At 38.5% G+C, this 27,554-nt stretch overlaps 1 protein-coding gene across 47 annotated transcripts in view; it reads right to left on the bottom strand.

Moving 5' to 3' along the window:
• Positions 1-7,379: 7,379 nt before the first annotated feature.
• Positions 7,380-27,554, bottom strand: part of RIMS1 (regulating synaptic membrane exocytosis 1) — a 364,651-nt gene continuing 344,476 nt past the window's right edge. For 46 of the 47 annotated variants that reach the window (XM_072926549.1, XM_072926565.1, XM_041715055.2 and 43 more), the window contains 5 exons: positions 16,867-17,008; positions 13,327-13,439; positions 10,836-10,937; positions 10,001-10,140; positions 7,380-9,629 (listed from right to left, as the gene is read on the bottom strand). In XM_072926549.1, coding sequence (XP_072782650.1) covers positions 9,411-9,629; positions 10,001-10,140; positions 10,836-10,937; positions 13,327-13,439; positions 16,867-17,008 — 716 coding nt within the window. In that variant the 3' untranslated portion in view covers positions 7,380-9,410. Of the gene's footprint in view, positions 9,630-10,000; positions 10,141-10,835; positions 10,938-13,326; positions 13,440-16,866; positions 17,009-24,924; positions 25,088-27,554 lie in introns of those variants that run through there. The other variant, XM_072926564.1, reaches the window with a different exon arrangement.

Genomic DNA, 27,554 nt, shown 5'->3' with positions numbered 1-27,554 from the left:
TTTCACAATTGCACTGTCTGATGGCCTTCAGCTGAACTGTAAGGTTCTCTGTGCCAGGTCAGCTTGAGCCCAAATCCCAGAAGAATTTAGGTTTTACTGTTTGAGGATGTTGGTGAGCTGAAGGAATGTAGACTTTAATCCATTCATTTGGCAACTTAAAGGCCATGCTAAGTTACATGGTGCTACACACAACAGTCCTGTGCAGTTCCCTGCTTTAGGTCCTTTATGGTGCTGAGTGCTTTTTTACGGCTTGGGGCAAACTAGACCTTGCTTCCCCAAACCCAGCCTGCTTTTTTGTCCCCTCTGACCGAGCAAAATCTTTTGGTTTATGCCCTTGTTGCCTTAGTTTTCTTAGATAGCAGCTAGATAGGCAGTACCTGAGATTTCAAACCATTTTGGTTGTCAGCAGTGATATCTTCTTTTTTCTCCTAAAGAGGTTATCACTGAAGTTTAATAATACTCCTGCACAAGGTTTCACTGGCCGCAAGAAATTCTCCTGATATATCTCACTTGCAGCTTAATCGGAAATTTACGAAGGTGTAGCGAGGGTACAGCGCAGTCTAACAATAAAAGCAGCACTTTGGAAACAAAATAAGCCTTGTCGCCGAACGACACGGTAGCCTGACATTAATCTGTCAGAGCAGCCACTGCTAATAATGCAGGAATGGGGAAAAATGGGTTTTTAAAACACTCCTTAGAGGAACTACATTGATTTAAGTGAGTTCATAATCACTACTGAATCAGAGAACAGGGTGGACCGTTAAATATAACCATTATTTCTTTGTATGCTTTACGATTCCCCCTTCAGAACTTTCGACTGTTTTGAGAGTTCTTACGTGTAACCAACACACAGGCACAGCCAGTGATCACACACCCGGTTTCACTGCACACCCAGGGAACATCCGACACTTGGGAAAAAAACCATACAGCGGCTTTTTTTCCTTTTTCTCTCCCATAAAAAGCTCCTGACGAAGGCTGACGCCCGCTGCCCGCATTCCCGCCGGGGCCCGCGCAGGGGCGAGCGGCGGCCCGGGCCCGGCCCCGCGCGGCGCTGCCCGCGGTGCTGCGGCGCCCCCCGGCGGCCGCGGGGGAGCGCGGGCGGGGCCGGGCCGGCCGTGAGGCACCGCGGGCCCGCCCGCCGCTCAGCCCCGTGCGGGCCTGACCGCCTCCGGCCTTTTCCGCTGCTCGCAGCCAAGCGCTGCCCGCCGAGTGCGCTTCCCCGAGCACATTCACCGTCTCTACTCTGCTAACAGTACTTGCGAGGCCTGGGCTGGGCAGCCGTGGCGGCGCATTTTCCATGCCGCTGCCCCTCAGCCCCCCCAGGGCCCCGGGCTGTTACAGCCCAGAGCCCTGCTCTGCGGCTGCCCTTCTGAAGCCGCGCATTTCCAGAAGGTGCCAGCTTTTGCTCTTACTAGGGCGCTTGCAGTATGAAAATAAAAAATGAATGGCTCATCTGTGAGCCAGGCGATGTCCTCCTGTCACAGCGAGAGGCTGTCACCTCCGCCTTTGCTGCACGGATCGTTGCCTCCTTGAAAGGCAGATGAAGCCCTGTGCTTTGCACAGCCGGAATGGCTGGCTGGCCTTCTGCTTTGGGTGTTGTCACCAGGAGTGCCTTGCCACACCGTGTGCACTGTGTGTGTCAGGCACCTTTTGTCGCAAAAGCACTTTGGGTTCGGCTTCATTGAAATCAGTGGCCAGGTTCCATGTTCTACAGCGCAGACAAAGCAAATACAGAGTCCATAAAAATGCAGTGTGCATGAGATAGGTGAGGGGAGGAAATAGTGGGATTAAACCAGCCACAAGAGCAGCCATGTACAAACTGAAGAGCAGCCACAGAGAGGTGAGGTATTCAACAGTCCTCTGACTTCCTCCATTCGCTCTCACTCTCTGAAGAAATGTAAATGTTGTCAAATCTAACAGGTATTCTTTGGAGACAGCAAGATTAAGCTCTGAGCTGTCATCACACAAAAAAATGGGAGAACAAGACTAAGATGAGTGCTGGTGTTGGGAGGGGAGATACCCACCGAAAGAACAAAGAGATAAGGTTAAGCCCTGTCATGGTGACATCTCCCTCTCCACCTTTACATTTTGGGATTTGTTTTATGGAAGTATGATTTAAGAATGGCATAACAGACATCTAAGAAAGAAGTCTGCATGTACAGTGGAGCTGAAGCTTTATATGGATAGCACAGCAGTGACGTCTGGTGCAGCAAGAATTCTGTTCTGAGCTCCCCAACAAAAGAAAATTTGTTGTGTTTCTTCCCTCTGTCTTTTCGTACACATGATGAATAAACAAGGCCTGAGGGTTGCATTATTTGTTTTTAATATGAATGGCTCATCTGTTCCACCAATAGGCTTGGGGATCAAGTGAGCTGCTGGCATCCCTGGAGCAGAACAACTGAAAGCTGAGTTCAGGCACCAAACTCCACTAAACTTTGCCTCACAGTTTTGCAAGAGCAATGATGGAAAAGAGCAAGAGATGCGAATAAGAAAATCTCTTACATTTTTTAGAAGAGCAGATACTGTACTTCAGCTGTCTCACAAATCTCAGCCTTTTTCCTACCAGATAAAAAGAAGCAAAAGAGGTCAACAAGCCACTCTCAAGCTGCCTGTGAGAAGCTTGTTGATGCTTCCTATTCCTTGCAATTACAGACTTTATGTGCCTTTTGAGACTAGGTACAGAGCAACTCAAAAGATTATTTGTGCCATCAACTTACTTCTTCTGTCCTGGTTAACTTCTAGACAGTCATCTGTCAGAAAGTAAAACAGAATCACATAATCAACTAGGTTGAAAAAGACCTTTGAGATCATGAAGTCCAACCTGTGACCTAACACCACCTTCTCAACCAACAGTGCATGGTATCTTTTTGACAAGCCCTGCTTGTCAAAAAGCAATGAAGTTGGGCCAAATCCCTTGATCCTTCAGGAAGATGTGCACTGCACCCATAAGGCTTCAAGGAGTGGCCACTTCTTTTTGAAGCTTTCAATCAAAAAGACAGGGGCTGAGCAATTATGCCATAAGTTTTTCCTTGGGTCTCCTGTTTTGCTTCCCCCAGGTGAACGGAGGCACTATTTCTGTCCCTTCCTTCCTCCCCCTCTATGCTTCCTGAGCTTCTGCTCTGCTTTCCGTGGGGACCTGTTTGTGGCTTACTGGTTTACCCATCACAGAGCACCTGACTTCTTTAACATTGTACATGAAACTTTATCAGAGCTGATGCAAGAAACTCTCTTATACAACATAGATTTTGAGATTAAATATACCCACCTTGACATCCCCTTAAAGTTAATCTCACAGGCAGTGCATGTGTCACACCATCTGCAAAGATAAAAGCGTGGCCAAACTGTACATGAAAACTGCCCCATTAGAAAAAGCTTCCTCTGTAGCACTGGCTGCTAACAGACATCCAGTCCTTCTGACTTGTGGTATGAGGGATACCTGGGGACTCATTCCAAATCTGGATATTCTCTTATCTGGTTCAGAGCTGCATTCTCAGGCCTTCAAAATCCTAAGAAAGTATTTTACATGTTTTTTTAAGAATTTTTTTTTGTATTGTAATTGCCTTTTTGTGTGTGTGTTGTTTTGCCATTCCTATAGGGGTTGAAGGGCTGCTAACTTAATCTCAGACCTTGTCTGTCACTCTGCAAGAAATGCATCCCTTTCTAAACCTGGAGGATGCAGTTCATGGGCTCTCTTTTTTGCTGCATCTTTAACAGACAGCAGCCCAAGTATAATGCTGCTGCTGACTTTGGCTTCTAACTTTGCTCAGTAGCTAATGTTTAGAAAACATTTCCCTCAAAGATATCTCTGAGTCTCTGAATTAGATAGCGTTAGACTTTTTTGTTCTTACACCGTAGTGTAATATTGCTATGGTTTTCCCTCTGAGTGGACACTCTTTCTGCAGCATGCAAATACAGTTATCAAACAGACTTTAAAAGAAATCTTTTTGGTATATACTGTAACATTTAATTGAATTGCTATTTTGCAATATTTGCTGAATTTGAAAATCTTAATTTTTGGCCTAAATTGCATGACGAGAGTTCTTAAAATATTTAGGATTGTCTTACTGCCCTCTGCATGATCTTGTTTTAAATGGAATTATTATTCTGCCTTCTATAATCACTGGTCTACCATAGAGATGGGCATCTTGGTTCTGTGAAGACCTGCTGCAATAAAGCAGCCTAGGCCAGTCAGACCAGACAATGGGAAGGCACTGGAAAGGCAGAGGTGATAGTACTGCTGTACTTCTTGAAGAGTAGGAGTCTGGAACATGAGACATCTTCTCTATTAAAAATTCTTTGTATAGGTGTTGGCATAAGCTAAAAAAATTTCAGCATCTTGCTTTGGTTCAGGAACTTTTTTTTGGCTGTAGCGGAAATAGGGTGACAAGGTTCAAATAAAGAAGATATTCCTTCCTGATACTTGTCAGTGTAAAAAACGCCTTGGGAGCCAGGAGAAGATGAAATCTTCTTATGTTATTTATATCCCTGAGGACCTCAGAAATGCTTTTTGAATATTTATATTCTGCTCTGTCTGTATTTATGCAATATCTCTGAAATAGGGAATTACACTTACCCCCATTTAATTAATCACAAAATGATGAGTGCAGAAGCCCATAAATAGGTTCTCAAAGTCACACAGTATATCTCACTGATATAAATGAGAAGGAAATGTTAATAAAAAAACTCAGTCTTCACTGAAATTAATGATTTCAGACTTAGTGCAAATCCACACAGAGGGTGATACCACAGCCTTTCACTACAGACCACTGCTTTACCACGTGGGCTACTACTGATTTGTAGGGCTCTGAAGCTGTAGACATATAAAAAATAATAAAAATAAATAATTCTGAGCTGTCCAATGAGCATTCTAATAATGAGCTCCTGCTTATCACCTTTTGAAGGCAATTTTTCCAGAGGCAATCTAAAAATTTCTGTGAAATTCTTAGGTGTCACTTTCCTAGCAGCAAGCAGCTGAAACGTCCAAAAGACTTGGCTCTTGAGAATGCAGTTCTTATACTAATAGAGGTAAACATACAGCTGTATATTTGCCTTATCTGAATTTCTGTATTGATAAACTGCAGTCTACAGGTTTTGACAAATCTGATTTTGATAAATCAGATTTTGATTTATGCCTTTTCCCTCAGTACCTTCTAAGACATTTTGACTTGACAAGGCAGAATGTATAAGGTTTTATGTCCCAATTCAAAACTATGGCTTCAAAACTAGAAAATACCTAACTAAGGAGCATTTCATTAGACCAGGGTCTGCAGCTGAATCATTAGCATCATCTAGAAGGCAGTTTCCCCTCCTGTCTCCAAATCCCAGGAGGGAGTGTAAATCACAAAACTCGAAAGACCATTTGATCTGTGTGACCTGACTGCCACACACAACCTCTTTCATAAGCGTGGTATTTAACTACCAGCATACATGGGCATCCCTGCAGACACTGAGAAAATTCATACATGACCTGTGCATTTTCTTCTTCTCCTAGAGAGTAGTCAATGGACTGGAAGAAGTATTGAGACTCTACTCTTGATAGATGTTAGAAGAGCTTTTATTCACAACAAACAGAATGCTCCTTACCTGGCATGAAAAAGAAATCTCATCCTTTGACAACAGTAAACTTTCTTGCAGATTGCTTTCTGCGATGCTTGCAGAATTATAGTAGGGTATGATGGAATGACCATTTGGGGCTTTAAAGGAAGACTGCAGTGACTTTCTTTGTTTAAGGCAAAAGAAGAGTAGAAATCCTCTAACTCTTTTTCCTTGAGTTAAATGGGCTGTAGATAGTGGAGTAAATGACTACACAGGAGCTGCGAACAGACAACTTCATAGAGGACAAGTTACAGGCTATAGGTAAAACCTTGGAGGACACAGAACAGCCACTGAAAGCCCTCTCTGAACTTGTCTTCTGTGTTTCTTCTGTAACCCTTATCTGGGTTGAACCTGACTTCTGAGAAAACAGGCGGCCAAACTGTACATGTAATTTTTCTGTGAATTATGAAAATATGAGGTCATGAAACTGTTTTTTCCTATCCACTCACAGCAGTTCTGATGCCTCTCTAACACAAAGGTTAAGACCGAAAGCTTCTTCCTCTGCCCACAAAGAGACATAAATTTGCGTTTGAATATAAAATTTAAAACATTCACTAATCACAAAGAAAAGAACTGTGTGATATGACAGGTATTATGAGTTTAATAATCTTTGCTCTTCCCCTGCATGACGTATATATAAGGCAGTACTGCATTCTTAAGGTCAAACCAAGAGGGAACTTCAGCTGATTTATTTATGCACTATAATCCCAACACTCAGCAATGAGTTTTTAAAAGACAGCAGTCCCTGGGAAAGGAGTCCAGCACAAAATTTGTCTGACCTAGCGTGCTCTACTACGTCATTCTTAAAATCTTGCCATTTACGATCCCTGTTCATCAGAAACACCATAAATGAAATAGTTTAGCATGCTCTTTTGCTGCTATATTTTCTGTCCTCTAGGGGGAGATCAGTAATGCTGGACTTAATTTATTTCTCAGGATTAGAAAGGAAAAGGTATCCTAGTATTAGACCACTTTGACAAAGTGGTCAAAGTAATGAGATTAATAAAGTTGAGGGCTTTTTGCAACAGAATGAAAAATTCTGTATTTAAACAGATCGCTCCCACCACACAGAATAACATGCCTTTTGTTCAGTGATTTACCATGTTTAATTAGTAATTTTTTCAGTATCTTAACCATGTATTCAGTTAAATAAAGTAATAAACAAATGTGTTCAAAGTGAGGCAATAGTGTCTTTATGTTATTAATAAATTGTGATCAGATCTCTGTGGGACATGGAAAACTAAAAATAAGTACATAATCTTTGCTTCTCTAGCAAAATTTTAGTGCCAAATTCTGCTCTCAGGTAAATTTCTGTAAAGCATTGTTCATAACAGCATCACAATAGAAGGGCATGTTCACGGTTTTAAAAAGTGCCAAAGGTCAGTAGTTGTATCTTAAAGGCTCAGCACATATCAAGTGGAGCCCTGGTGCCAGGCTCATATCACCTTGCTGCCCTACTACATGCAGTCACAGCATCATTCCTCTCCAGCAAACTGATTTGATGTCAACAGATTTGGCTAATTTTTAATTTTTTTTTAACTTCAATTCGCCTGTTTCAACAAATGAGAGCACAATTTGGCTGCTTTCTCAGGGAAAAGGAAGCCAACTAAATATGACTTTCACCAGGCCTCAGTTTTTGGCCCCAGATTTCAACATACACTTTTACAACAATCAAAAGAACCATAGAAATTACTTATTTTACTGTTCCTTAACACGTATCACACAGTCCTGCAGCAAGCAGAATCACAGATGAACCTCAGAACATACAGAGAGCACAACTACTATACTGGACATGAAAAGGAAATTTTATTAAACATGTTTACATAACATGAGTTGGAAGTTCATTTAAAAGCACAGGGGAGTGTTAAGACAAGTGGTCAAAATAGAAAGATACTATTGAATTATAGCTAGTTGGTTTTTGTCCACTAAGACAGAACAGGATCTAGTAGTAGTGCACCAATGCTTGAGTTCTTCCTGCTCAGCAGGTCGAGCAGTAACCAATCTGTGCCCTATGGAAAGATGGGCAGAATAATTCCCATGTGTTGAGTAATAATAAATAGTTCACTTGGTGCAGGCAGTATGTCTATGAATTAAAACCTAGTGTGTACACAGTTTCTACATGTGTTACAGCCCCACAGTAGGAATCTACACCAAAATAGTTATTAGAAGGAATTTGGTCCGTACTACATCACGTTTTCCATAGGGTAAAAAATAAAGTCCATCTATAGACATTTAGCACCAGACCCACAGACCTAGCCTGGCTAAAACCTGCAAAATGTCTATAAGAAAAATGGATGGCTTAGATTTCTTGGTTACTTCAGTATAGTAATTACGAGCAAACTGTACAAGTACATGCAACATACAAGCTGGCCTATGTGGAACTAACATACATTATTAAATAACCTTTTTCATCTCTTTTTACAAAACGTGCATGCAGCTTTGAACAGTTCCAAGTCATGCTGCTCTATTTGTGTGATCACAAAATTGAATGGCCTGTAAAAGGAGGGGAAACATATCAATGCACCTGCAGGAATCTGCAGTTCTTCGCACATTTACAGAATATCACAAGGGATTCAAGGCCAAGAAGAACTCAAATGAATAAAAAGCAAATTGAAATTTGATTTTTTTTTTCTTCAAAAAGTAAGATATCTTGCGTTAAAAAATCAAGCCTTGTGCTTGCATCAATCTCAAAGAAATGTAAACTAAAATTTGGTAAAAACATTAGTAAGTGCAGAATATTTCAACTGGAATCTCCAGTGAAACATTGAAGAACTCATACCATGCTCTATCCAGGGCAGACAGGTGCGTCTGAAGTGACACACATCAGAGAAGCCTGGGTACAGCTGAAAGTGTCATATGCTCAATTCATTCCTGGTCAACATTTTGGGAAGTCAAATATACATTTATACACAGAAACATAAGTATTTCCTCTCCAATTCTAGGAGGAAAATTGCATTACCAGTAACATATTCAATGTCAAAATTAAGACTAAAGCTGCTTTATACCAGTCCCCAGCAGTAGTTGCAGAATTCTTCAAAATTCTTCCATGCAAAACATCATAAACCGAAAAATTATTTTATATATATATATATATAATGCAAACATATCTGCTTTTTACAAATAAAAAGTGGCACTGTGATGATTTTTATTTTTAAGAATATAACTTAGATTGGTCATTTATTCTGGGTTCCCACGTGAAAGACTTGTAAGTAGCAGAACTGAGGAACAATTTGAACTCACTGGAATTGTAATTGTGGCTGCTGAACACTTTAACGATGCTTACAGAGATATGCTTCAGCCCTTTTTTGTTTGGTTTAGAAGAAGAAAGGAAGGGTCTCTGTTAGCATTGTGAGGACTTCTACAAAACTATCAGAATCACGTGGCAAAAAAACTAGTGGAAGTGACAAGTACAGAAAAACTGTTGAAACACCAGGAAGGTAACATTGCTTGAGGGCTCTCTCAAAATGTGAAAAAACAACATTGTTAACAGAGTGAGAGCTTCCAGTTTGGGTCATCTTTGACTTAGGTCGAATTTAAATGTCTCTCTCTTTTTTCTTTTTCCTTTCTTTTCTCTTTTTTTTTTTTTTTTTTAATCATTATAAGCATCAGTGATAGCTGCTAATAGATTAGCTGTATGTGATATACCTTTGTTCTGTCAATTTAAGCCATCTCTCAACAGACAGACATTTGTTTAGATAACTACTACAAGCAAAAACAGAAGTGATTGTCTCTCTCCAACAGTGTTTCCTGACGGTGTGAATATCTGGTTCCAATTGTTATCCTGGGTGATGTTTTTGAATAGACAGCACCTGCTACTATGATCTAATGCAGGGAGGCCCAGTTGAACTTTCCAGAGATGACTGGGAAGCCCTACGTGTCAGGGGAGTCAATGTTGGATCCACTAGCGATGAAGGTGGAAATAATTTATACCAGCCTATTACCACGCTGGACAGATCCAGTTCCTCCAGAAGGATCTGGGCAACTCCCATGAAGCATTTGTGGTCCATTCGGCCGTAGTCTCCCCAGACTATTACCTGGAAGAACATAAAATTAAGGTTCATGATTGTCCCCAAATCCACGCTTATAGAGGGTTATATACTTAAACCTGTGCTTATGTATGTTTGCTCTTGCTATTATAAGGCAAATGTTCTTCTCAAGAGTGAATGACTGCTTCCCTTTCATGGGAAAACCTCATGGCAGGACAGGAACAAGAGTCAACAAAAAATAAATGTTTAATGCAATAAGACATTTTTCAAGTCTGAAACCACAAGCTACAAGGATGTCCATAATGGTATTTATAAAATTAAATGCTTATGAGTTAGAATGGAATTACACATACAATTTAAGTAAAAATGCAAGCGATTCCCCAAATGACAGCCTAAAATAGGATTAAGAAGAAACTGACCTGAAGGACTTTACCCTGTGGACTTTCCTCAAAAACCAGTGTCTGTTGGTACAGAGGATCAAGTGTCTTCCTTGCAATTCTTGTCTTCTTCTTAGCTATACATGCTCCATTTTCCAGTAAATACACTTTAACATACGGAGCTGCAAACAGAACATCAAGAATGTTATGTTTGGACTTACAGTGCACACCTGAAATGGAGGACAAATGCCTTAAAAGGAAGCAGAGTAGAAAGAAAATGACATGTTATTTTTATTTTATCTTTGCAATTGCATAATCTGAATACAATTATATTCATAAAAAAGATAACACAGACCACAAGAAATCAATTTGATTTTTATAAACTTTCAATGTAATGACCTAAGATGTTACTAACAACACTTCAAGTCAGTAATTTAAAAAACATTTTCTTTTTCTAGGAGTTAGCTGTCACTGACAACTATTCTTGATTCTCTATGAATGCTTAGGGGTCAGAGGTAGTTCAAAGCAAAAGGAACCTTTAAGACTCTGTCACTCCAATCACAGACACGAATTGCTCTTTGAACTTTAGCTCCTAAAGAGATTGCAAAGTACCATTTTCACTAAATGTTATTTAAAAGAACTGTTCCAGGTGTTACAATAAGCAGTGGGTGGGGTATTGATTCGAAATCTCCTCTAATAATTGTTTCTATAAATCACTAGAGCTTCAACAAATGTCCTTATAAAATGATACAGTATTATTACAATATACATAGTAATATTATAATAATATATATTATGTACATGATTGACACTGACAGTAGCACTAGCACAAGCTGCTCCCTTCTTGAAGCATTATTGTGTACAGTTTTTTCCATACCTGGGGTAGATTTGGAGCCAGGTTTTTGTGTGAGGCCACGGGCTCTAATGACTTCTACTTCTAACTGGCCTTTTTTATCCACCATTCCAATCTGGATATCACCTGAGAGGGAGAAGAAGAAGCCCACATTTTAGAGAAGCATTACAGCACAGGAGATAAGGTATAAAAGTGAGAAAAAGAAAGACTAGTTTTGTATTATTCTTCTGTATTACTGCACTTGTTATCTCTCCTGATGATCTCTTTAGCTTCTCCATCCTTAAACAAGGACTAAATAATATATATTTAGGGGGTATGATTCCCTCTCTTGGTTTACAGTTCATACCAGCTAAAAAGAGGTATTTTTTCTTCAAAAGTCTTCACCAAGCACACAGGTGACAATTTTTCCATTTTTATCAATATTCCATACACATTTTTGGGGAATGCATTTGGTGGGACTAAAATGTCACAACATGTTAAAAAAAAGATACTGCTTTAATTTCTAAACAGTCAAACTTGTTTCCTTGCCTAAGTTTTGACAAATGACATTTCCTGCAGAAAAAGGAAGCTGCTTACTCTGAGACTAATCACTGTTCTGATCTAGATCAATAAAATACAAGGGCAATAAACTAAATACTGATGCTCAAAATATTGTATCTCTATGCTTTCATCTATCATGGAATCAGCTGAGAAATTAATTTAGATTATAATAGATTAAAATAGGCTATTTAGAATAAAAAATGCACAGTATGACATGAGTAGCTACATGACACTTGAGCAGATAAATTAACTTCATCCATGAAATACGTGAATACATATATCTTTGATATGTAAGCTCTGATTGTCTAAATAAAATTCACAAATAGCTGCTCCTGAACTATAGAATTTGGAGTCTGGATTTAGAGAAACAGCATTTTGAAATTAATTGGGCATGGGATTTTCACATGTTTCTCTAACAGCATATTAAAGCAGTGTTTATACTTTGGTATGTGAGGTATGAAAGAACAGCAACAAAGATTTTTTTTTTTATCAATTAAACTTTGCTTGAATAAAAACAGTCATGGTTTGCACTAAAAATAGTTCAGAGGAAAATTCCAACAAGCCTTTTTAAGAGCACATCTCTGTATCTCATATCCAAAATAAAACATGCAACAGGTAACCAGAAGGGGGAGCAATAATCCAAACATCTTCAAATCATCACTAATGAAAGGATACTACAGATCAGATCTTCTAAAAATTGTTTAAAAACACGGTGAAGTGCTTTTAGTGGGCCAAAACTTGAGCCTATAGCAGATGGAGTTCTAAAAAAAGTAAAAATAAATGTACTCAAGTTATCTGCAGAAAAATCTTAAATTGCAAAACAAGATTAAAATAAAGAAACAGAAGAAATGTAGACTTATATACATGCCAATATACATGCTTACAGACACTTATATACATGCCAATACAGCCATTTAGATACTTATTGGACAAATAACCTCACTAATACATTTTCTTCTAAAATAATAAGAGGAATGTTAATTTAATAAGTTTGATGTTTATGAATGCTTTAGTAGCAGTTATTTGTATTTATACAGCAAGTTTTCCTTAGAGGGTCTTCAGAGCATTCTCAGTATGGTTTTCCTTCTGCCCATGAGTTGGGAAGGGAACACTGTCTTTTGAAATTTTTTTTCTTTTTCTCTCTTCTTTTTCAGAGCTGTCTCAATGTGGGAAATGAATTACTCGTTTACCAAGACAGTTGTATTGAAGCATTGGCCATTTATAATTTCCACAAGGAGAAGTATTATTACAGTAGTGGATCAAGGACTCCTCAATTAGCATCCTAAAGCTTGTCTAAGAAATGCTCATATATAAGCCCAAAAAACTCCAACCCAAATGTGTCCAAAGATACTTGCACAGTCCTGCACTCTTTTACTCCTTACACAACTCATATCCTGTTCATAAAGAAGCTACAGCTAATGATGCTAAAGGAAATGACAGACTGGTTTGGAAAACAGAGAAGATCACAGATAGCCCCCAGCAGCTGTTGTAGAAAAGGACTTTATGTCTCTCATGAAAAGCACTGGCTTTATCAGTGACTGATTACTGGTCATCGCAAATTTTCCAGAAGTTTCACTTGCTGGAGTGAGACAAACTAAACTTGAAAAGGTGCAGTTTGGCCAGAAACCCTCTGTCACATCCAATATAATTTCTGTCTAGTAAATATGAACTCTGAACAGCTGAGATTTTGCAGTGAGCTATGATTGGAGAAGCCACAATAATTTTGTGTGGGAAGTAAAACCCCTACCTTCAAATTGCAAATAAGATTAGCCAGTACCTCAAATGGAGCAAATAGTTTCTCACCCCACTTTGGATGCTGCAGTGATAGGAACACTGGTGACTGCAGATAGGACCTTCTTGTTGACATTGAAGGAAGACACTTGGTAAAAGTACTTTTGGTGCTGTAGTCTGGCAGTGTATGCATTAGTTAATTGTCCTATTATTCATTTAACAGAGGAGAACATATCATTCTTACCCATGGCAGGGGTTGCTAGTGTTTGTCGTCCTACTAACTGTGCAGGTCCCAGTCCATCAAGGAAATCACTGAACTGACTGTCAGCGCCCAGCCGTACTCCAGGAAATATTAAGCTGAAACAAAATAGAAGCTGGTTAAGCATAAGAACAGGATTAATTTCTGTTATCCTACAGAATTTACCTCAAAAATACAACTATACAAGGCAAGCAGCTCAGGATGCACAACTACAAATCATTCTGCAGTGTCAGGAATGAGATGTTTCCCATGGACCCCAAAGCAGTGTAGAGAAACTCTGCACATCAACTCGAAGTAGTCCATAAAATAGGTCTTCAGGAACAGTGAAGAGCTTGATAGGTAAATAGACTAAGAATGACCTTGTATGAGAAAACATAAAAAGCTTCATGAAATTTCATATCCTATTCTTCATTAGTGAGTGTGTGATTTGCATTGATCCAAACCCCATCTGCATCAGTTAGAACAAACAGGGAAAACAGATGTATACACTAAATTAATCTGATTGCTGCAGCTGTTTAATGAAGCGGTAAACTGGCAGGTAGTAGCAATAGTGGTGATTAGAGCTAAAGCTAACGCCACTCTCCAGCCAAAATATTCTGGCAGACAAATCTGGATCTGCAGTTGCTACCCACTTCTCTGTCATGATACAAACTGAACTGTAACACATCAGTACATTGTATATGGAAACATTCAAGGCCAGGTTAGACAGGGCTTTGAGCAACCTCATTTTGAAGCTGGCCCTGCCCAGGGCAGGGGGTTAGACTATATGACCTTTACAGGTCCCTTCAAACTCAAACTATTTTATGATGCTATAAAATGTACTTTGCCAAGCTGCTTTCTTATATTCCATAGTGTCCACTTTTTTAAAAATAGATATACAGTCTCCAAAATATAACAAAAGGAAAAAACAGAGAAAGAAAGAATGATCCATGGTGGGAAGACTCAGCTTTGACTTCCTTCTAACAATTATGAGAAATAACAGACTCTGAACCAAGTCTAGAAAACGTATTCCCCAGTAGGCCATCCACCACTCTATATCCTCTTCTTCTTCAAATGAAACTCCCCCATTAGACTGCAAAAATAATAGCAAACTTCCAAATAAAACCAAAAGCATCTAGAGTTAAGATCTTTGATTCCTGCACATCAGGCTTGTGTGCTTCAGCCATTCAATTCACAGTTCTTTGCAAACCCAGTAGTTGCACAGAAAAAATCCATTCCTCTGCTGAAGACTAAATGTTCTTTCTATGCCTGCATTAAACTTATTGACCGTCTGTGACTGAAGCTGGTCAGAAAATATCATAGAATCATAGAATAGTCTGAGATGGAAGGGACCCACAAGGATCATCAAAGTCCGACTCCTGGCCCTGCACAGGACAGCCCCAAAAACCTCACCGAGTGCCTGAGAGCATTGTTCAAATGCTTTTTTCTTGAACTCTGTCAAGCTTGTTGTTGTGACCACTCGCTGGGGAGAAAAACCTTTTGTAACATCTAGCCTAAATCTCTCCTGATTCAGCTTCATGCCATTCCCTTGGTACAGCACTTCTCTTTAGAAAACTCTGTTTTCCAAAAGGTAAGATTTTTCACAGAAATTTAGTTTTAATTTTTTTTTTTTAATATGGCTTCTTTAGATGGAGGAAGAAAAGAATTTCATGGTCTCCCGTAAAACACCAAAATACAATCTGCTTGTCTCCCCAGTGGCACTATCCTTTCACTCTTGCCTCTGCTATGAGACATTTCTTGCTTGTTTCATTGGCTTTTTTTTCCCAAAATATGTTACCTTTTGCCACTAACAACATTGAAAACATTTACTTGAGAGCACACTTATGGCTGTACATATGATAATGGACTTTGGAAGTACACATTCATCTTAATGTGTATTACTTCTAATTCATTAAACTCCAGTTAAGGTCAAGCAAAAGAACATGACCTTACCTGGGGCGCAAGCACTCTGTTCACTTTTCAAGCTTGCTTTCCTCACTGCCTTACTCAAAGGCTGATTCTCAAATAGTAATTTATGTCTCTACCTTTCTCTCCTGCAGATGCCTGCTGTGACCTCCAGATCCAGACCTTGGCTACCCCAGCCATGCCAAATCTATTTACACACAATGAGGGTGGAACAGAGGATTAAGCTGTTCCACTGAAAATGTCCTCACCCTTGGTGCTGGGCTCCCACCTCTCCTCTCCACTGCTAACCAGGGAAACAGGCTCCCCCAGCTCCTCCCCAAAGGATCCAGGTTTTTGGGCCCTTTGTCACCAAGGTGAGTAACTGGTGCCCTATAGATTGCCACTCCAGCATAGAGAAGGGAAGGAGGATGGCAGGGTGGAGTGTTGAAAGGGTAAAAGTCAAGGAATCATAATGGGGAAAACACTGTGATATTTTACTCTTGTCCCTCATTCTCCATCTGATCTTTATCTGCTTTGGTTTTGAATTAGTCATGATGGAGCCTGTTTTTCTTTCATGGCTCTTAAAATTCATAGCCTTATCACAGAACTATATAATGGTTTGGGTTGGAAGGCACCTTAAAAATCATCAAGTTTTGATGCCTGTGCCCCATCTAACCTAGCTGTGAACACTCTCAATGATGAGCTAATTCACAGTTTCTCTGGGCAACCTGCCCCAATGTTGCAAAAAAATTAGAGTGGTGAGAAGATCTTATGATGAAAGCACCTTTACACAGATCGTTACCACCACCACCACACCAGTCTTGGCTCTTTGTGCCTCATACAGTATGCAGTATCAATTGTGGTAACACACTAAGCATATAAAAAGGTGAAGCCAAAGAAGTCCAGATCTCTAATTTTTTTTTTCCACGTCTATAAAGGTGCATTTGCCCACCCCCATTTTCCCCTTTATTTGGGGAGTTATTGTCTAAGAATTCCCTAGTAACCCGTACACCTTGACACATGCAGTAGAGTGCCACTTAGAACTGCGAGGATGCTGGAATATTCCTGCACATTTTTGTGTCAGAACTGCCTTTGTTCTCCTTTCCTTCATATTAGATTGTTCAGTAGTGAATGGAAACAGCTCCCCCATTCCCCACAGCTGTCTGTCTGACTTCAGCGGATGGGGCAGCTGGACTCTGGGTTTACAGCTCTTAATAAGAGACTTGGAACAACTCCAAATTAAACCTTCTTTGTATATAGTATTACTGAACAGAGTTTCATATCACAGGAATTCACATTCAACATCTGAAGTTTAACTCTGAGGTAATCCAAACATATCTCAAATAAAAAGTATCTCTGTATTTTATTTTGAACAATGCAGTCTTAATTTAGTTGTCTTTTGATGAACAAAATGCCTCACTGAGTGACAGTGAAAATTAAGAATTCTTAAGAAGTTCTGTCTCAATTTCAATTTCCATGAAATTTGTGTTATGTACCTAAAATAGTTCCCTTTTTCAAATGTTTCAAGAGGAAGAATCTTTACACAGAGCCATTCCCTTCAGCTAGACATCCCAAGTAATGGGAATAAACTACTACATTAGAAACTTCTCCTACATTATTGATATTTTTAATGACACTTACTTGCCCTCGGAGCTATAACTATTTATACTGCCATCAGTGGATTCTCGACTTGGCTGTCGAACCATACGACTTCTCATCTCTGCTGCCATTCCTGTTTCTGTGCTTCTCTGTATCGTGCTCTTTAGCTTCTTGCTGCCAGCCTCTGAAAGCAGAGAAAAAGAAGTGACAGTTAGAATAACTTACAGCAAAGCCTTCCTTTGCAGTTTTCACCCAAGAACAGGGATCTAACTTGGTCATTCCTATTTACTAACATAAAAAGACTATTCTGATTTACAAAGCAATCTCTCTTCCTCAGTTACAAACTGGAAATGACTTCTATTTAAAAGGCTGCAACCTGAAGATCTTCATTAGGGCAAACTGTTTAAAATTAGATATCTTGTTAATAGCCTTTACACAACTGAAATGCAGACAGGTTGTGATACTGTTTACTAACCACATACTTGGTAATATGCCTCTAGCCACCTTGCTAGGTTGTGACTGCAAAAGAAGATATAGTTCTCACAGAAAATAAAAAGAGAAAAATTCTTCATGCATACCACAGAAAAATGTTAAATACTAAGATACTTATTATCAAAAATATTATAATGTCTTTTGACATTATCTTACTTCTCACCACAAAATGTCTTCAAAATAAACTGTAGACTTTACAGAAGGTATAATCTTAGCAGTTCCAAAACAGAAATAACTCTTGGGGAATTTGTTTGGGAAACCACAAAATAGTTAAGCTGGACAGGACCACAGTGGAGCATCTGGTCCAGCCTCCCTGCTTCCTAGAGCCCATTGCACAAGATCGTGTCCAAACAGTTCTTGAATATCTCTAGTGAGGAGACTCCACAACCTCTCTGGGCAGTCAGACTCTAGGCTTGCAACTGTAGGATTAGAAAGTAATGCAAATATTTTGAAATAGTTTAAAGACTTCATCCATTTGGTCAAGCTTCTATCCCACATCCTTTAAAATGTAATTTGATTTTCACCCTGAAGTTTTCATGTTTCCCCTGTGCAAGAAGAGCTTCCAGTCCTTTACAGGTTCTCTATGCATTATGGCTCATCTAGAGTGAATTCTGCTGTCATACAGCAGAAACTACTCTTCTAGATGATGACAGTTGTTTTCAATGATCTTTATATTTCTTCCACCAAAGTTTCCATGTGATGTAATAACATGTGTTGACTTCACACTGAGTTCAGTGTCCTGGTCTTTTTCATTTAGTTCAAAATAGGTACCCAAAGTTCAATGGGTAACGTCACTTTCTCTCAGGTTTCACATAAGTACATGCTACAACATTCTTCTGCATTTGTCCCTTCATTTCAGTGCTCCTTTATTCACCCCTGGAAAGTCTGTGTGCATATTTTTCATGATCTTCTCAGGGAAACAGATGAAAAAGCAAAAATTTCTTCCATCTCCCCGTGCTATGGAGACTGAGTTGCTCTGAAAAATTTTCCACCTTCCTCTTGATGTTTGAAACTGACAGATCTTGATAGATCTTATTCATCACAATAAAACTTAAGACTTTTGTAGCCCCCACACAGCCTGCCCATTCCCTGGGGTGTTTAAACATGCCGTGGAGATCAGTTGGCCCTTGCCCTTTGGGTCTGCAGAGCTGGTCAAAGTCAAGAAGAAATCATACCATGCAACTATCAGAGTAACCTCTTTGAAGCTCTCAGGAAAACAGCAAAAATGGCCTAAGTGAAAGAATTACTATATTGGGCTCAGAGCAGATATGCCCACAGTGAAAGGGGCTGAGGTTTCCCTCTTAAGCTTTTAGGACCAGGGTTTGTTTTTCTACGGCCAGTAAGCCACACCAAAAGAGATCAGCTACTTCCACAGGTCCTTTCCTCCCTTCTGAGGCCAACAGCTCTGAGGTTTTCCTGTGGGCCACTACAGCTCATCCACGTTGCCAGTCCTTGGTCAGCTGAAAACACATTAACCAATGCTGCTAAATGTGAGGTAGAGTAGCGTAGGCAAGGTACACCAGGCAGACTGGGCTCCACTCTTACGCAGTGCAGGTGGCGCTTCAGTGACTCAGTATGTAGAAACCCAAATGCTACATTTGCTCCTGAACTTTCTCTTTAAAAACTGAGGGTGTGTTCAGCATATCAAAGCTGATAGGCAGGATGAGTGTCAAAAATAACTCAAAAAGCAGCTTGGAAGTATAAGCCACATACAGAGCTGTACTCCAAAGCAGGATTTTCACGTTTTCTCTAGGTATGCATTTTCCACCCATATTGTTTTATCTCTCTCTCTCTCTCTCTCCCTCTCTCTTCGTCTTTCTTGCCAGGAGCTATCTAAAAGTGTGTCTGTTTCCATGTCCTCCGAGAAAGCATGTGAGATTATGGGGTTTACCTGCTGCCTGCATTTCTGGAGCCAGTCAGATCAGGCAGCATGACCTGGAGGATATAAAAGCCTGAAATGTGTTCAGCTGAATAGGGTTGCTTATGAGTATTCAGGGATCAGGAAAAGTAAATGAGGAGACTCTAGAGGTAGCTACAAGACCATCATGGTCTTGGCACAAATTGGTAAAGATACGTTGTTCTGGACCACCTGGACAACATGGTGAGAGCCAGGTTGTTGGGACAGATAACAAATATAGTCATAGAAATAATCACTGTAAAAATATCCATTTACTAAATTACAAAAATTAATATTTTAGCTTTGGGCCACAGTAGAGATTGAAAATAGCAGGCGGATTTTTTTTTAAGAGTAATGTTACATTGTTATGTATAACATTGGTACTGCTGTTTAAACACACTTCTTTTCTCCACAGATTTGAAAAGCACAAATCCTGAAATAGGAATCCTTGTGCATGGCCAAAACCTTGTCTTGCTGAGCTGCAAGTGCCAGATTGTCTTTTTCCAAGAACTTTTCAAGTCACTGCTCTCTGTCTTACAGTCTTCTCATCAGCATTTTTACTTTTCAGGTTGAAGAATCAAAAGCATCTTTTTGCCTCCCCTTATAACTGCTATTAATACCCACAATGTTTCCCAGGAAAACTAGAGTCCTTTATAACCGCAGTCTTAATATTCTGAAGTACAAACAGAAATATAACAGTAACCCCACAGAATGACGAAACACAACAAGAGTTTTAGGGCATAGATAAAATTGCTTTTGCCCATTGATAAGAATCAAAATACTTGTTGCACAGGTTTTGGAAGTTTTAACCTTGGTCACTTATGCATCTCATATCTTACATGATACATTATTTTTTGCAATTTTAACACAAAAAGTCAAAAGATGGTTTATCTTGTTAGTCTGCTCCTGTAAGCTTCTCAGCAAAACCTAGTTCTATGAGGGAGAGAGGTGCTTAGCATGCAGATGATTTGGGAACTGCTTCTATTTCTAAAGGTGCCTTGCTAAAATGAACTCAACTCTGGGGTACAATTCCAGTCCTGCCTTGACTGCACAATGAAATAAGGGATCCAAACAACTACCACTGCTCTCACTGCTATTGATAATACTTTTTTAAGAAAACTTCCACTTTCATCTTGTATTACTTTTAATCTAACAGCTCTGCACATATCTTTGAAATGCTGCCTTTACATGAATAATGCAGGTTCATAAAATATTCAAGTTCAATATCTATGCTGTGACATACTGAGATTTTCTGCTCTTGTCAGGGTGTCTATTGGAGAATGCTTGATCCTACTCCAAATCTTTATTAGTTTGCCATGTACAATTAAATTTTATAATACATTACAGTTATTTGCACGCACTGTGTAAATTACACTATATTCATTGTGCAGACTGAGGATGTCTCTATACGTAATATCATTTAGACGTAAAATTTACTCCAATGGTCTGTTTGTTTCTCTGCTGTGTCAATTATGTAAGGATTCCTGTATGCAGAAATGCAGACTGATGTGCATACATTACATGTAAATACCTGGCTTAAAAGGTACAAGCCCGAGAAAAACTACTGAAAAGCAATTGTGATGATTATTTTTGCAGATTTAATAATTAATGCCAAAGCATCATAAAGCAGCCACCTGCAGCTACAAAATATACACAGCTTGTAAGCATTTTGCAATTAATCAACAGGCTTGTTGTAACAGTCCTGCTATAACATGCTGATGAGTGTGTGCAATGTGCTTTTTCCATCTACTTATTATAAAAATAGTTTATAGTGATTCCTGTTTGGTCTGACAAGAAACTGGCCCCTGATTTTGGTTTCCCCTGACAAACGTAAGTTAACAAAGACCAGGCACAGTAAAAAGCAATTGTGCTCTACCTTATATCTGCACAAAATATCAAAGCATCTGATGTGTTCCAAATTTCTGTACATCCTAATCACTCTGAAGTCTAGGAGCCAGGAGCTATTGACAACAGAATTATAGTGAGAGGGTCAATGATATAATCTAGAGATTTAAGGTGGCCTACTACAGATACCTCAAATTTACATTTTAAATGTAAATCTAATTCAGAGAGGACAATGCTAGGCATTCCCCGCCTCAGCAAAGGCATGGCTGTATATGGCATCACCATTGGCCTGGCTTTTCCTCTGTGCTTCATGTGGTGCCTGGAGGCAGTTACACATTTTGCTCCGGTTTCCATTCAGGAAGTCTGAAATGATGAGAGGGGCTGCTGGAGCAAAGCTTTCATCTGAGGTGCCAAGGTGCATATTACATGCCACGGGTCAAGGCTAGGGGACATACAAGAATGTGCAAGAACATGAGCTTGGCAGATTAGTCAATAGGACAGTATTAGAGACCACTGTAGGGCAGAAGACCATCCTGACATGACCCTCTTTGTGCTGCTTATGGGGAGAAGTGCCTTAAGTGAGCATTGGCCAGAATTGTACCTGAGGGCAACTAGTTGGTTAGCATCCCAAAAAAGAAGCAAATTTGCACACATGCAGCACCCAAGTATGTGAAAATTCATGATTGGTTCAAAAGAACACACCAGAGAACAAAGCATAAATCACTGCTAAATCTGCTAAGGAAAGGGATCATAAGAAGTGTCATTGTATGGCTGGCTCAAGGGCAATTCATTTGTAGTATCAAGTACGCTCTTGCATCCAAAGAAAGCCTAAAAGGACTACAGCCCAAAGCCAGCTCTGACAGAAACCTGGCAGGGCTGTGACCATATGGTTGCTTTGTACACTGACTGTATGAGACACCAACAACATTATGCCAACTGGAATAGTAAGGGTCAACCTCAAAGGTCTATAAAAAGAAAAGCCAAGGGGCACATTTTCTTCTGGACCTTTCTAATGTATTAGTGATTTTTACAATTTAAAATTTAGGTGCTTGGAGACCTGCTAGATTACAATTTCTGCAGCACCCCCCTCACTTTGCATGTAGTGCTTTTAAACAACAATATTAAAAAAGTGCCCCTTGGCTTATGGTCCTAAAACAGAGACAGAAGACAAATAAATAGTTCAAAGAGCATTCAATTTTTTAAATGTATACACCTCTCAGATGAACTCAGCAGTACATTGATCACTAAGACTGAAAGTGCATAGTAACTATGGTTAGAAGATAAATAGTAAAAAATTTGACATTTAAATACAAATTTCAACAATAAAAGTTTCTAGACTTTATATCATGCAATATTTCCCTTTACTTTCAAGTTGTGTATTGTGCAATACTCTCCTGAATAAAATGATCTTTGTAGAAAGAAATGAAATATTGTAGTAATTGTCTTTTTAAGTGTTTCTTCCAAATAACATGCAGAATATTCAAAGAATATTGAAAGAAATAATAATGCTGTTGATATTCTATGAGATCTTGAGTTTTAAAATCCAAATATAAACCATCATATACTTCTTCCCATTTCTAATTATTAAAAAAATCTAACAAAAATTATACTAACAAATTACAAAACCTTCTCAAACTTTTCAGCTGGGGCAATTAATTGAGGAGAAATTTTATCAGAAATAAACTGGAATAAACTGTATCTCACAACTGTATTTATGAAGACACAAACTCATATGGCAAACACCTTTCACTCCCAATAAATACTTTCAGATAATGCATAAAAGAAAATGCAATTAGTCCCTTCATATATGTGATACATTTTTCTGACATATAGTAGAGCAATGGAACAAAAAGCACCAATCCTAAGAAAAGAAGACTTCACTGAATTGATGTCAATGGTTGTATCAGTGCTTTGATGGCATTTTAGATAGTGTACAGCAGAATCTCACCTTTTGACTGTACTTTTCACTGAAAATCAAATTTGCAGAGTCAGACTCTTAACATTTTTAGATTTCAAAGTAACTTATCCAACATCTCCTTCTGACTTGCATGAAACAGAAGTTGAACTTTGAGAGCAAATGACAGGAACAGTGCAAAGCATCAAAACAAAAGCAAACAAGAAGTGGAAAATCAGGCCACTTTTTACTACCTGACAGTGGTCTCAAAACTTTAAGCAACTGCTTTTACAAATTGTATCTCCTTTAGATATCTTAGACATACTTACTGAAAAAAATAAAAAAATAAGAGTAGAAACAAGCATGTGTTTTATATGTTTGTTCTGATACTTATGATTTTTTCATGTCAGGGAAGAAAACCTGTGTTTAACCAGGACATAGGTATCTTAAGGCAAAGCAAGGATGTCTTGTCAGAAAAAGATCAGTTATGACTTCTGAAATTACTTTATGAAGATTAATTGTTTTGTCCACATAGCTGCAATGAAGAGGAAAGATCCACTGTCTGTCAGCCAAAATGAGGCAAAGATTATCTATAGCAATGAGTTTCTACTTCTGGGATTGTGCTAAGTATACTTTATAAACATACAGAAATGAAAGCATCTTTGTTTTCACACATATGCAAATAGCTATATAAAACCATAATATGTCAGTGAAGCTGATAATAGGTACACATGCCATGTTCTTCATCTCCTAAAGCCTATTTCAATGAAATTCAATTATTTAAACAACAGACCCATGTTTCTAACAAATTATTTACTATATAAACAGTTTATAAAATATCAAGCACTCACTTTCTCATACACTCTTGGCTTTTTTGTTAGATGGGAGGAGAATATGAGGCAGAGCGAAATAAGAAGCTCAGAAGAGCTGTTAGTACCTCAACAATAACATTTGTAATTTAAAACATAGCCCTGTATTACAACATTATTTGTAACCAGCCAAGCCCTCTCAGAGAACTGACATATGGTATAGAGATAACATTTGTCCAAGACAAGGGTACTGGGGCACAGCTTGCAGTTAATACAGCAGGGGAAAATGAAATGCAGTGCAGAAAAAAAAAAAGGAGATTTTTCAGATAAACAAAACCAACATTTCATTAGGAACTTACACATATTTAAGTAACTTGATGTCTTTTGTGGTTTTATGTAGCCATTACAATTTTAATAAATTTGAGACCTTTTAAGCAAGTGTTTGACATTGTGAATAGTTAAGCATTTATTATTAAAATATGACATTGTGATTAATAAAAGACAATATTTTACAAGATGATACCACCAATATGACAATTTATAAGGCATGACTAATAAAGAAATTCACTTTTACTGTGCATCTTCAAAAAATTTCCTGAGAACTATGTGCTGTACCTGATGGCAGCCCAAAGTCTAATTATCTTAATAGCCTCCAAAAAACCTGTAAATTGAAACACTGTCAAAACCACTAGTGCTAAAGTATCTTCCAGTAAAACATGTTACATGCCTTTTTGTACAGTTGAAAAGTTTCTGAATAATAGCGCAACCCTAATACAATTACAGAGCATATTAATCAGGAGACATTATAGCTTCAGAAACAGTCCCTTCCTTTTCATCTCAGTTACCAACCAGTGAAACGATCTGAAAATGCTTTACCTTTTCAGTAGTTTGATTTGCTCCTACTGCAACTTCCAAGCACTCTAAGTTTTGTTTTACCGCTACCATCAGCTCCCAGGTGAATATCACATTTCCCTTTAAACGTGTTAATAACCTGCCTTTAAGAGATAATTTCTAATGTATCAGATCAACATTGTATCTCACGACTCCGGTTTTTCTTTAGTGACTGCAGCATTGCAAAGTAGTAACTCCAGACCACCATACATTGCTAAAGCAGGACTCATGAACAGGCTCACCATGGTAAAACACAGAAAATACAAGCTTACCTTTAGTTTAAGCAAAATTAAACATTGGCCATGATCTAATCCTTAGCAAGCAGCCAGCACCTAAAGCAGCTTCACCTTTGTTTAAATAACTTGTGCAGTTTCTGGGTAGAATAAATCTTTGGGGTCCTGGCGTTGCCTCTCCCTCATTATCCTGTAACCACTTGGCACTGCAGCACTGCGAGGAATGATCAAGTTGCTTCACTCACAAGTTCCTTATACAACTGTAATTACATTACAGGGCCTTGCAGAGAAAAAAGTACTGAACTACCTGCTAGCTAGCACTTCATAATATATTGCTGAAAGGTTAAAAAATTTAGTCAGCAGTGCATATTCCAGTTATGTGCAAGCAGAGAAGAGCACAAAATATTCTTAGCAACCGTGGTCAATGCATTTTTTTAATGCTGCTGGTCAAAATTTGATGAGGAGTCAGATAAATTCAGACTCACATTTCTCTGTCCTGGTGATTTTGACTCATTTTGCATGAATTTTGGTACAAAAGCACCTGAAGCACTGCAAACCTGAGAAAGCATCAAATTAGCATTAAATACTAAGTTACAGTTATGCAGCAGAAAAGTCTAAATGATGTTACTGTCTTAGAGGGACCTGAGCACACAGAGTTAAAAAAGTTTCACTGCCTCTGAAATGCCCATGTGCATTCTGAGAACCAAACTTCATTTTTTTAATTGCTCCTTTCATCTTTAAACTTCCTTTTGAGGAAACAGACTTTGCAATATTTGTTTCTATGTCAAATTTTTTGATTTCTCTGATACTCTATTCTGGAAATTTATTATACTTTCATTTTGCAATTGGTTAAGAATTAATTAATTTAACACACCTTTATCAACTGGCATTTGCAATTGTAGGGACCAATTTGCCTTCTCAGGATGATTAGAGCCAGAAAGGAAAAAGGAAATTACTTAGCATTTGTCAAGCCAAAAGAAGAGAATTATTTCAAATATAATTATAATGAAGAAAGTAATTAAAGTGTGCACAACACAGTTCTGTAGATTTTCTACTTATGGTAAAGTTCTGGTTATTTCAAGTATCATAAAATAATTAAGGAGAAAAATGCCACAAATTAAACTGTTCATTTCACCTAATAAATACATAACAGGATTTGAGATTGCAAATACTGTAGAGGTGACAAACTCAAAATTCTCCTCAGTAGTGATGCAGTATATCTCATGTCATTCCTATGCAGAAATGTCCATGTATTTCCATTGCTTAGGCACAGATTTCCTATTTAGTGCAGTAGTTGAAGTAATTTTCTTGACAATTTTAGAAATTATGAAGTTATTTTCTTGACAATTTTAGAAATTATGCTTCAAAGGTGACATTGCCTTTTTCAAAAATACATAGCAATATGCTATGTAATTCTCTCATGATGTGTGTTAAATAAAAAAAAAAACACCAAAATATTATTAAATGGAAAGATTTATCTCAATACAATAAATACCATGGTAGGAATGAAATGCTGATGTTGAGAGCTGCTAATGTGTGAATGTCAGCCTCCCAAGACCTGTCTTAAGCCTGGCAAAGGCTCCAGGATCTGCCTGCCACCTTGAGCAGTTTTAAACAAAGCACTGAACTTGTGTCAGGTGTACAGAAGTTTTCTCCTACACAGGTTCTTGCTTAGGGTAACTCAACAAAGATTTAAAGTTGAAATAAAAAACACACAAAGGGAAAGTTCCAGGGCTCTACATCCTCTCAGAAAGCTCCTTGGGTTACAGCCTTTCCTCCTTTATGCTTCTTCTCCTAGTCCCAGGAAAAATAATTCCAAATATTTATGTGCAGGGCCAAACCCCCTTCCCAGGATTAAAACTGTTTGACTTATTTTTCTGGATGTGTAACACAAAGGCTGACCAAAAACTTGGCTTCTTCTTCCACTACTTAATCCTGAAATATTAAAGTCACTACAAAGTAAATTTTCCTTGGTAGCCTCCAACGTACCACACCTCAAAAAAACTTTTATTTAAACTACCTACAAATTTAGACAAAATTTTGCATGTTGTTTTTACAACCTTGTCCCTTGTACCACCATCAGTGATCCCACTGAAGTTTCAGCTATAGTAATCTATACCATGCTCTTTTTCAGGCAAAGTACCTGTGTTAATGCTTACTTTGCTTTTGAATTTCTTTTAAAATGCAACTACCAAAAGTTCCATACCAGCTAGGTTGTGATGATATACAGACAATAGCTCTCACCTTTGAGATCAGCCCAGATAATAACTTCCAGAAAGGAGGCTGAAAACTCAGGAGATACTCTTTCTTTTGATCAACTAGAGTTCAAATCAGTTAATAGTGGTCCTGGTGCAAAAATTTATCTTTTGAAACAGCTTTTTATTCACAGTAGTAGTTAAGACAGGTAAGTAGTGAGGGAGACAGTAATTTAATGTTTCCATTTCCACCAAGCTTTTTGTGACATTACTCTCAGTCTGGTTTGCATTAGTTACAGCCATCTGTGGGTAAAAACATCTACGCCTTGGGCAGCAGATCTGTGCTAGATAAACACTGCATGACTCTAAGATATAATTGTTCCCTTTGTGTTTATATTATTGAAAGTGGACAACTGCACACAACGACCTGCTTCAGAGACACATAGTTCAGCCAAACTTCCCAAATGAATGCTC

This window comes from Taeniopygia guttata, chromosome 3, assembly GCF_048771995.1.
Source record: "Taeniopygia guttata chromosome 3, bTaeGut7.mat, whole genome shotgun sequence".
NCBI lineage: Eukaryota > Metazoa > Chordata > Aves > Passeriformes > Estrildidae > Taeniopygia > Taeniopygia guttata.
This window is presented reverse-complemented; position numbering and strand designations above follow the sequence as displayed.